Here is an 11674-nt window from a genome sequence, read left to right on the forward strand (position 1 = left end):
AGAAATGGATGTGATAAAATGTATTTCGTACACTATACTGCCATCATATGGACACTTTCAGACCTACACTTAACTCAAGGAGATTCCTCATTCAAGACAAACGCCAACTGCATCATCATTTTCCAGCTGAGTAAGACAGAGTGGCAGAGATCTTGTCTGATAAAAGATCATTTTGTTTTTACTAATACAAAAACAGAAGTAGCACTTGTATATTTAGCTGCAAATGTAGATTTGTGAATGATCCCATTCAATAAAAGCTTAATCATTGACAGTACAGGACACCTCTGAATATTGTCCTACCAGAGGCTCCAGCAGGCAGTTGTGTGCAATGCACTCATTATAGACACACACTCATTAAGACACAACACAAAGACAAGATGTCAGAGGCTCATAGTGGGCTCTACTCTAACCTCTGACGGAGCTCCTACATTACAGTGTTGCTAAAGGTGTCCGCTCACTGTTCTTCCCAACACTGACATCTCGAGTGGCTAGGACATATTAAGGCAACCTGTACAGTTGATATTGTGATAAAAAGGCAGCTTCTAGCCTGTAGAGAGCTTTCTATATGGCCATTGTTGATCCTGTATTGCTGATAACGTGTTCTCCAACCCTCACTTTACTGAACCTGTGTGTTTGAGGTATGAGTAAAAAGTACATAATAACCACTCTCCTGCATTGAAGGCTTAAGTGGATATACAGGTGAACTGGACAAGGATGGAGATTATGTTTAAAATATGTTCTAGTCAGAGCCCTTTTTAAATGAATATCCTGTAGAAATACACTTGGGTTAGTTTTACCATGATAAAATACGAAACGCCTCGATAAAGTCAGCTAAACAGAAATGTAATTTCACAGTATGACTATACAAATTGCAAAAAAAACAACCTTAAAGGTATAAAATAAAGGCTATGTTTTTGCATATGAAACGATATCTGAGGTGTCTATGGGGGTTTTTAGTGGGCCTGAGAGATTAGAGGTTAGAGTCGTGTTGTGGCTTGATTCTCTGACGTACAACAGTAAAACCATCAGTCTTACACATCACTGGATCTCTTGATCTTTGGCCCGCCTGGGCTACATACGGAGACTCACCGCCAAAAGTTCTGGTTAAACATTGTCCCAACGTTTGCGTTCAGCCTTCTGTTGTTTTTACACTAAAGGTCCCGCAATTGTTGGAGGCATTATTGACTTTGTAATTAAACTATTTTAACGTCAGGATTTGGTCATCATTAGATTTCAAGCCATCTGTTCCCGTCCATGGGCTGAAATGGATTTTCCCCTTGAGTAGATAAAGGATAACACTGATGGGGAATATCATTCATTTTGCTTTGTTTATTCATGTTGTGGAGACAAATGCTGAATCCTCTACTTTAATACATAGCCTGTGCACGTACGTATCAATTTAATACATTTAAATAGTGTATCGCTTCGAAATGATATCATTTCGGCACACAAATGCCCTGGTCAATCTAATGTTACTGATTATGGTTTTATTGGCTTCCATCTGCTCAAAGGCTAACAAAGCTCCATTTCGACAACTCCCCGGAAGTTTCTCTAAAGGGTCACAATGTATAAACAGCTTGATCCTGCTGTGGGTCAAACACATCTATTGGTTCTAGTTTCTGGTAAACACTTTTATCTGACCATATCTCCCTCTATTGTACAAGGAAGAAATCAAATAATAACAGACAAAGCTCAACTTTGATCCACTGCTTCTTCCATTGTCATTCTGGACAGTAATCTTTCTTTCCTCACCTGGTGTCGGTCCAGTTTACCCATTAAAGGGATGTGTATTCAGAGTTTTGACACTAGGGCTTTCAATTGAGAGATAAGAGATTGTTATTTTGGATGTATTGACAACCAGACAAATGGCTGAAGAAGCACATGAAAGCAAACTAACAAAGTCTCTCTCTCTCTCTCTCTCTCTCTCTCTCTCTCTCTCTCTCTCTCTCTCTCTCTCTCTCTCTCTCTCTCTCTCTCTCTCTCTCTCTCTCTCCTCTCTCTCTCTCTCTCTCTCTCTCTCTCTCTCTCTCTCTCTCTCTCTCTCTCTCTCACTCTCTCTCTCTCTCTCTCTCTCTCTCTCTCTCTCTCTCTCTCTCTCTCTCTCTCTCTCTCTCTCTCTCTCTCTCTCTCTCTCTCTCTCTCTCTCTCTCTCTCTCTCTCTAATGAATGAAGCCTTACAGTATTATTTAATAAATGTTCATCTGTATTGCAAACAACAGTAATTTCTAAGCTCCTACCTCTCATTCGGTCATATACAGGTAAGTATAAGTTAATTTTCTCCTAATTTTACATTTATCAAAACCTAAGATACAAAATATTTTTTGCTTACAGTTTAGTTTCAACAATGTCTGGCCTAACTCAGATAGAGAGTATATACATTTCCAGCATTAATATTACATTGTAACAGGTTATAAAGGCAACTAAAATAAATAACATGGTGTTTTAAACTAGTCATAATTAATCAAACCTGTCTTACATGAGACTATATATTTTACATTTCAAATGTTTACATTCCTGGTATTATTCTACAGGTATTTATTTACATGTTAACTCAGAAAAGACACAATGTTGCCTTCAACCACATGAAGATGAACAGATTGAATTATATTAAAATGGTTCAATTGTAAATTATTCATTCATTCAATTCATCAAAACATTTGACTGCACATTGACTGAACAGCTGAGGGCTTCATAAATTGGCACAAGATATACAGGCTAGATAAGAGAGATACTTTAAGCATATTTTGTCTATGATCAGAGTCATTGCTTACAGTGACTGAGTGGTGTGGGAAGGAACAGAGGACCTTGAGGAGTGGTGTGGGAGGGAACGGAGGACCTTGAGGAGTGGTGTGGAAGGGAACGGAGGACCTTGAGGAGTGGTGTGGGAGGTAACGGAGGACCTTGAGGAGTGGTGTAGGAGGGAACGGAGGATCTTGAGGAGTGGAGGAGTGGTGTGGGAGGGAACGGAGGACCTTGAGGAGTGGAGGAGTGGTGTGGGAGGGAACGGAGGACCTTGAGGAGTGGAGGAGTGGTGTGGGAGATAACGGAGGACCTTGAGGAGTGGTGTGGGAGGGAACGGAGGACCTTGAGGAGTGGTGTGGGAGGGAACGGAGGACCTTGAGGAGTGGTGTGGGAGGGAACGGAGGATCTTGAGGAGTGGAGGAGTGGTGTGGGAGGGAACGGAGGACCTTCAGGAGTGGTGTAGGAGGGAACGGAGGACCTTGAGGAGTGGAGGAGTGGTGTGGGAGGTAACGGAGGACCTTGAGGAGTGGTGTGGGAGGGAACGGAGGACCTTGAGGAGTGGAGGAGTGGTGTGGGAGGTAACGGAGGACCTTGAGGAGTGGTGTGGGAGGTAACGGAGGACCTTGAGGAGTGGTGTGGGAGGTAACGGAGGACCTTGAGGAAAGGTGTGGGAGGGAACGGAGGATCTTGAGGAGAGGTGTGGGAGGTAATGGAGGACCTTGAGGAGAGGTGTGGGAGGGAACGGAGGACCGTGAGGAGCGGTGGTGGTTGGAGGTTCAGTCACGGCTCACGGTCGTCCTCCACTAGACCCCATGAACACAGTGTTGATGGGTGGCAGCGATGACACCATGTCACGCACCTCAGATGGTCCCCGGTGAGGAAGCGGTGCATCCTGGGAGTGGAACTGGGCAGGACCTCCATACATGCAGGGTGCGGAGATGGAGGAGGGGAGGGGAGGAGCTAGAGACAAAAACAAGATTATCTTGAATGGGAAATTCTAAATATTTTCAGTAATTTACTATAATAATTATACAAAGCACTCATCGTTTCACCCAGGCCATTGGTACACATTGGTAGTGGAACATTGGTGTTCCCTATTACAATGTAAAGTGCCTTGAGCACTAAATATAAATGAAATCCATCACTGACCTCCAGGTGTGCCCAGTGAGTCAGACTCAGGGTAGTAAGGGCCTGCCAGCTTTCTGCCCATGTCATCCAGGATGTTGAGGGGATCGTGTACATCAGCGTACGTTGGGACGGAACGGATACTGCTCACACTGCTGATAACTGACACATGCTGGTCTATCATGGAACCCAGCCTCTGGCTATCCAGGTAGCCACTGTTTCCATAGTACCCTGAAAAACAGAGAAGTTCCTCTATGAGCAGAATACACATTTACAGTACAACTTATTGTTAGGGCCCTGAGTTATTTCTGACTAGGTGACGTGACCACATGATCTAACCAGGAAAAACGGACTACTCAGGGCCTATTTCAATATAATTCATCCTTACCACTCTGTCCTGCTGTTGAGTAGGCAGACTCCTGACAGCCACTACTGTTTAACCCACTCATGACAAAGTTGTATCCTCCAGAGTCCAGTAGCTCAACCCCCTGAGTCTCCATCCCAGGATCAGGGGCTGTGCTGTAATTGGAAGTGTGTCTGGAGCTGTAGGGGGACACTGCACAGCTGCTGTTGAAGTAGTCTTTGGCCAGGTGCTGCTCACTGAAGGACGGGTAGTGGCTGCTGCCGGAGCGGGTGTGGTAGGCAGGGGCCTGGGCGTGTGTCTGGGGTCTGAACACAGCCTGGTAGTTGGAAGTGGTGGGGTAGTAGCTGGGGCTACTGGAAGGCAGGCTCTGGTACATGGTGTCTGGGAAGGCTTGGCAGGAGATGTGGGGCTGGATGGTGGTGCAGGCGCTCTGGGGTATGACGGCCATGGGGACCTGGTTGATGACACTGCCCCTGTTCACCATGGCTGGGGAGATGGGAGGGGTCATCAGAGGGCCACTGTTCTGGGAAAAGTCCATTTGTCCTTGGAGTATAGAGGAAAATGACTAAGATTTTAGACAATACAATAGGAACATTCATTATTAAATTAGCAATTGTCACACAAACTTATTTATGTTAAACCAATGACAGTTTCAATAAAGCTCACATACAATCGGGCAAATTCAATTCAGGAACTGACTGAGAAAATGTCACCCTAAAAACGCATTTGCACCTGACAGAGAGAATCCATCTGTATCAGAGCCCTGGTAGACAGTCATGTTTGCCTGCTGATTAGCTGACAGGGTCATGTATGTGTGTTCTGAGAGGGACTCGTTCTTCACAGACAGATCACTGGACACCACGCTGGGCTTGTTACGGTTGGCCAGGAAACAGGAGCTAGGGGAGGCAGTGAATGCCGCCTTGCTGCCATCTGAAAATAATCACAACAATGTACCTCAGTGATCCTACATCCTCTACAATTACTCCATACTGCTTCGTAAAAACTGATAGTATTAAGATGAATTTCAATAACAACTTAATGAAAAAAAACAATCAGAGTTCTACATAATATAATTAGATACTCTATGTATGACATGTAATTGTATATTTTCGATCAAAAGTAAAAACAGTCACGCTTGCTTGTACCTGCATTTCTCATGTATTTATCTAGGAGATTCTGGAGGTCTTGTTCTTTGTCATTGTTGAATTGTGTCTCAATAGCCAGAAGGATATACTCATCCAGCAGCATGCGGATTAGGTGGAACGAACCTGGGATGAAAAATAAAAAACACATCTTAGTTTGCTACTAGCATAACAACCTCTTACTGTCCTAGTTTTTCCCACCAGAAATCAAACCTATTATCTTATCACATTTTTCTGAAGCTCAGATGTGCACTATCATGACAGAATATCAAAATATTCTCTAACAACCTTCACCTTACAAACAGTGAAACCGCTCCAAAGGCTGTGCACCAATCACCAGGTGCGGAGGGTTTGACCCAACCAGCCCCAGAGGTCTGCCTTCACCTGGGCTTTCATCTCACCAGGCCTGCTGTTTGACCTGTTGGGTCATGTGATTGTTCTCCAGTCTGTTTGACTTTTGTTTGGTGATAGACCCGTCATGGCCAGGAGGTGAGGAAGGTGTATGGGAGAAGTCTGTCTCCAAACACAGTGCACGCGACCGAGAGATAATGCTTTGTTTACCTGGGGCTAGGCCATTATAATTTATGGCTCATTGTAGCATTCTGTTCAGAGCCAGCCAGCCAACCTACCAAAATGATAAGTGGGTTTGTGTCTGTCGTAGTGCCCGACCGGGTATCATTTAGACTCAGGCAGTAGTAATGAATTTAACTAAAAGCTGAAATGACATATAAATAGGCTAGCGTACAGCATTTCCTGCATGTTCTAGTTGTTCCATGGATATACACAATATCAGGAGGAGCTGTTATAGAGGGATGTAGTCATTTCATACCAAAACTGGTGGCGTTGTTCAACGTGAGGTTGTGCATAACACGTGCTCCAAAGAAACTCCACTTGAGGAGGAAGTCCTGAGCTCGCTTCTTTATAGACCGTCCGTTCTGCTTCCCAGGCTGGAGAGAAATAGAAAGAAACAGATTAGATGTCAACATCCAATCTGACAACCCCAATCTTAGGTTGGAAATGGGGACAACATACCTTAATGACCTTCTGCTCCACAACAGTGTCCAGCCACTCAATAAAGGATTCCACAGTGGCATTCTTCTTCAGTAGGTCTTTCAGCTCTTGGAACGCTGTTATAGAGTCATCTAGCAACATGAGGAGAAAGCAAATTAACATTGTTTACAGGAATTAACCTGGCAGTGTTTTCCATGTACAATGTGAATGTTCGATGAGGGAAGATTATTCAAGTCTCTCACATTCAGAGTAGAGGTCAGAGTCTTGGTCACCACTTGAGATGGTGAAAAGGGCTTGTGACCCTATGCTGTTCAAATCCACTTGATCTATATCCACCACCATGGAGTTCACCACATTCTGGTCAAAAAGAGCTGGTCTCGCGATCTGTTGTTAAAACACAAAATGACCAAAAATGACATATGCAAATTCAATTTCTTAGAGTCATAATAAAATGAATGATATATAGATATACTTCGGATACTTTTAAATATGTATTTGTAAAGTTAAACATGAACAAAATATGTATATTCTTCTGTGCTGTTATCAGTGCTTTACCTGGGCAAGGTGTAAGAAGGAGGTCTGACGCTTTAGAGAGGACACAAATCTGCGTGCAATCGGGAGCTTCTTCTCTGAGAGGCATTCTGGGAGGTTTTCCAGAGAAGACACCATCCAGTCTTCCCAGTGCTTGGCTAAGTTACGGATGTCTGCCAGGAGACTGCAAACAAAATACTCTTTACACGCAACAGTACGTGACCTGGACCGACTGCCATATCTTATGACTAGTAATTCCATACAGCATAAACCTTACAATACATCTGGTGTCCAGGTGAGCAAAACACAAATGCTGAAAGACGAAAATACTCTACCTGTCAGGCATCTCCTGCATCGTAGCAGGGATCAGGACATCTGTCAGAACCTGAAAAATGGATAGCACAACCTGTCCAGTTGAGGTAGGTGTCCTACAACAACTAATGAGGATGCTGCTCTATGATTCTGGAGAAACAACTACCTTATATAGTATAGAGTCACACACACAGAAGGTGTCCACGATTATGGAGTTATCCAGCAGTGGTAAAAGGTGGTCGGGCATTCCTTGCCAGAAATGCAGCAGAAAATTCTGTATCTGAAACATAGTAAATATAAATAGTGAGTCAGGAGAAAATTAGTCAGAAAAGGCTACAAAACCTTTTGTCTGGATTTTGTATAGAATACCTCTTCAAAGTTGACATTGATGGCATTGTCCAGGATGCACTGACAATGTGTTTTGTACATCATGATGAGCGTGTCCACCTATGGGACGTAACGTTTTGCATTTACATTTGAGTCATTTAGCAAATGCTCTTATCCAGAGCGAGTGCATACATTTCGCACTAACATAATGTAACGATAATTCACAATGGTTACAGTCTTCTTTGAATTGAATACCGTATGTGATCAGCAATCTTAATGGCACAGAAAGTTGAAGTATTGGGGAAAAAAATACAAACCTTCTCTTTAGAGACAGAACCTTGAAGCACTAGATGCTGTACACTTGGGAATTCTGGAAGCAAAGTTCCTGTTTTTGAGCTGAGGGAGTATTTCCGAGTATATCCTCCCTGTTAAATAGAGGAACATCAAACAGTATGAATGTTTGACGTCGTAGTCTTAGTTACAGATAGAATGTATTAGAAAACATGATTCACGTCACTAAAATCTTACAAGAAGATATGAAAATGAAAATAAGCTCTTATTTGTCCGTCATATATTTGCTAGGGACTGTTCATTCATAACAATCTTACCTCATTCTTGAGTTTGCTCCCTGAAAATCTATAATCAAATAACAAATCAGACTGAGATTAAATTCCAGAATGTCATTGCAATTTCAATTCTACAGCTAAGTAAGTAGCCTAGGACCTGGCTGATCACTTTCTATAACATTACAGATTGATGTGTATTATGACAATGCTCCAGAGCAAATTCTGGGAATGATCTTACCTCGTCAAGCCTTTCCCTGAGTACAACAAGTGATAATAGGCACTGCTCTCTTTGATGCCAATGCCGTAATAATGATATCTGTCGAATATCAACAACATCAATACATGTTATATTGAGGCATATCATATCACTACAACAACAATTCTGTTTGAAAAGCAAATATTCCCCGCTATATCTTACTTTGAATGACCTCGGGTCCCAAGTCTTCTTGTTGTAAGAAGTGGAAATTTCTGACGAATTGTCTAATGTGCACAGAGAACAATACAAAAAAAAAACATAATTTACATTTTCCACCACCATATGTTGTATTTATCTATAACATCCACCACAAACTCCACTGCATCCTCAAGACTCATCTCACCTTGCCAAATGTAGCAGCACAGGCTGGATCCAGTTTCTCCTTCCTACAGAAGTCTAGGTAGTGAGCGTACAGGATGCAACGTGGCAGACAAACCCCTTCACAAACAATATAGTTTTCCTCCAGCCTAGGGAACAAGCAGCCACACAAATCAAATGTATAATCAATCATCAACAAGAAATTAAACATTCACATTTGTAAGAAGGATTGTTCCTATACAAATGCATTACAACACAATAAATATTCTAGAGTTGTAAAATGTTGTGACTGGAACACTACCATTGAAGGGTGAGCTGAGTCTGTTTCTTCTTGTCCTTTATGATCTGAGTGATGCTTTTCCTCGGGGTAGTCTGTTTGAAAGGCAAATCTTTGGAATACTCAACAAAATCCTGGTCCTCCTCAGAAGATGGGGTTTCATTAGTGTCTTCTGCTTCTGATAGTGTTGTGGGAGAGAAAACAGTCATGAGGTGAAAAATATATTTCAGAGTGCAGGGCCATGACAAGGTAGGTGGCTAAATTAACCATTCAATTTGAAATAAGTATTGCCTAGACAGGATTTCCAAGAGTCATGAAAATTAACATAATAGAGAAAAATGGGTCCCATGTGGCTCAGTTTGTAGAGCATAGTACCTGCAACGCCAGGGATGTGGGCTCGAATCCAAAGTGGGACAGGAACATGGTACGAAACAATGTATGCCCTCACTACTGTATAAGTCGCTCTGGCTAAGAGCGTCTGCTATGACTAAAATGTAAAAGGTTAATTCTGGTCAGATTGAGTAGAATGTTTAGGCTACAAACGGTAAGAGAGAGGGAGAAAACATGGTATTTGGAATACATTATTTTATTTTAGCCTACCCAACAAACAATAAAAAAAAGTATACTTTGGTGCAGGAATATTTCAACAAAAAACGATCCACAATTTAATACAGCACAAACTAATGCTTGACATCAACAAGCGCTCAATTTTTAATGGCGTTTATAATTTGATGACTCTTGGGGGAAGAGGGCCTCTCAGCAATCAATTATGTGTAGGCCTATTAATCCGACTTTATTCATCACCTGATTTAATTCCCGAATCATCTTCCTCGTCAAACTTTGAGAGTGAATGTCCATGGAAATCACGGGGTAATTTCTCGTCAGATAAAGCGGTGTGCATAAACTCCTCAGAGGCATCGCAGAATTTCTTGGTTGAAGGTGGATGAACATGAAGAAATGGGCCATCCCGGATCGGGCTTGTATTCCGTTTCATAGGCATGTTCAATGAAAATATTATGAGGTAAAAAGTAAAACAAAACAAATACAAAATAACTGAAATGGAACATTTAAATGCATGTGTAAGAACATGTACACAGATTGTCTTCATGAGGCAAGTATCCTATCCGCAAAAATACAATCTTCTAAATAAATATACTTATATATACTTTTCCCCCAATTTCATCGTCTCATCTCATAATTAGACATCCATTTGCAGTAGCCTAATAGAAAAAAAGAAAGCGCTGTTCTCTAGTCTCTCCCCACACCTTACAATGAAACTCTGATAACGACCTTTTTGGAGTCAATGCTGTGGTTAAAGAACGACGTCACATTGGTAATTGCCTAGGGATTCATTTATCATATTTGCAGAGGACGGGGCGCTGATTCAGTCTATCAATGATTAACTAAAAAGCCAACATCTATCCTTGGTCTGCTGTAGGCCTGCACTGCCTCGCACCTTATGCCGTTAGCAGACACATAAGTGTTTGCTATTTTAATTTCCAATTGTATCATTTATGCAGTAAAGCAGTGTATTTGTCTACGCATAATTATTTCCTGTAGGTTTATGCGAAATACCTAAATGAAACAGTTTTTCAGCAACAAGGATATAGGCCTTGTATCAATTGCTACTCGGGATGTCCCCATCCAGTGTAGTCAAGCCAATACGTTTTTTTTGCTCTAAAGTTGCATCTGAACACAACAAATCTGTTTCTAACCTGAAATTGAATTAAATACCGTGTTATTTTTATTTTTGCTGGGCAAATTCTCACATAATTGTCCATACATTTCTCAGTTTTTCACAATTCCTGACATTTAATCCTAGTAAAAATGCTCTGTCTTATGTCAATTAGGATCACCACTGTATTTTAAGAATGTGAAATGTCAAAATAATAGTAGAGAGAATGATTTATTTCAGCTTTCATTTCTTTCATCACATTCCCAGTGGGTCAGAAGTTTACATACACTCAATTAGTATTTGGTAGCATTGCCTTTACATTGTTTAACTTTAGTCAAACGTTTCAGGTAGCCTTCCACAAGCTTCCCACAAAGAGTTGGGTGAATTTTGGCTCATTCCTCCTGACAGAGCTGGTGTAACTGAGTCAGGTTTGTAGGCCTTCTTGCTCGCACACGCTTTTTCAGTTCTGCCCACAAATTTTCTATAGGATTGAGGTCAGGCCTTTGTGATAGCCACTCCAATACCTTGACTTTGTTGTCCTTAAGCCATTTTGCCACAACTTTGGAAGTATGCTTGGGGTCATTGTCCATTTGGAAGACACATTTGCAACCAAGCTTTAACTTCCTGAATGATGTCTTGAGATGTTGCTTCAATATATCCACATAATTTTTCTCCCTCATGATGACATCTATTTTGTGAAGGGCACCAGTCCCTCCTGCAGCAAAGCACCCTCACAACATGATGCTGCCACCCCCGTGTTTCACAGTTGGGATGGTGTTCTTCGGCTTGCAAGCCTCCCCCTTTTTCCTCCAAACATAATGATGGTCATTATGTTCAAACAGTTCTATTTTTGTTTCATCAGACCAGAGGACATTTCTCCAAAAGGTACGATCTTTGACCCCATGTTTAGTTGCAAAACATAGTCTGGCTTTTTTACGGCGGTTTTGGAGCAGTGGCTTCTTCCTTGCTGAGCGGCCTTTCAGGTTATGTCGATATAGGACTCGTTTTACTGTGGATATAGATACTTT

The 11674-nt window shown here is 41.9% G+C and overlaps 1 protein-coding gene across 1 annotated transcript; it reads right to left on the minus strand.

Moving 5' to 3' along the window:
- Positions 1 to 2182: 2182 nt before the first annotated feature.
- LOC106571539 (DNA-binding protein RFX6) lies at positions 2183 to 10238 on the minus strand. Its single transcript, XM_082961786.1, has 19 exons — positions 9776 to 10238; positions 8996 to 9149; positions 8720 to 8843; positions 8539 to 8600; positions 8359 to 8436; positions 8163 to 8190; positions 7872 to 7979; positions 7597 to 7674; positions 7394 to 7507; positions 7251 to 7300; positions 6940 to 7099; positions 6627 to 6768; positions 6406 to 6515; positions 6203 to 6320; positions 5377 to 5499; positions 4964 to 5161; positions 4256 to 4774; positions 3895 to 4098; positions 2183 to 3720 (listed from the first exon to the last, which is right to left on the minus strand). Exons 1-19 carry the CDS (start codon positions 10077 to 10079, stop codon positions 3530 to 3532), a joined length of 2865 nt encoding a protein of 954 aa, XP_082817912.1. The 5' UTR covers positions 10080 to 10238; the 3' UTR covers positions 2183 to 3529.
- Between the last annotated feature and the right edge of the window lie 1436 nt (positions 10239 to 11674).

Source organism: Salmo salar, chromosome 15 (assembly GCF_965601325.2).
Source record: "Salmo salar chromosome 15, fSalSal1, whole genome shotgun sequence".
In the NCBI taxonomy this organism is placed as follows: Eukaryota; Metazoa; Chordata; class Actinopteri; order Salmoniformes; family Salmonidae; genus Salmo; species Salmo salar.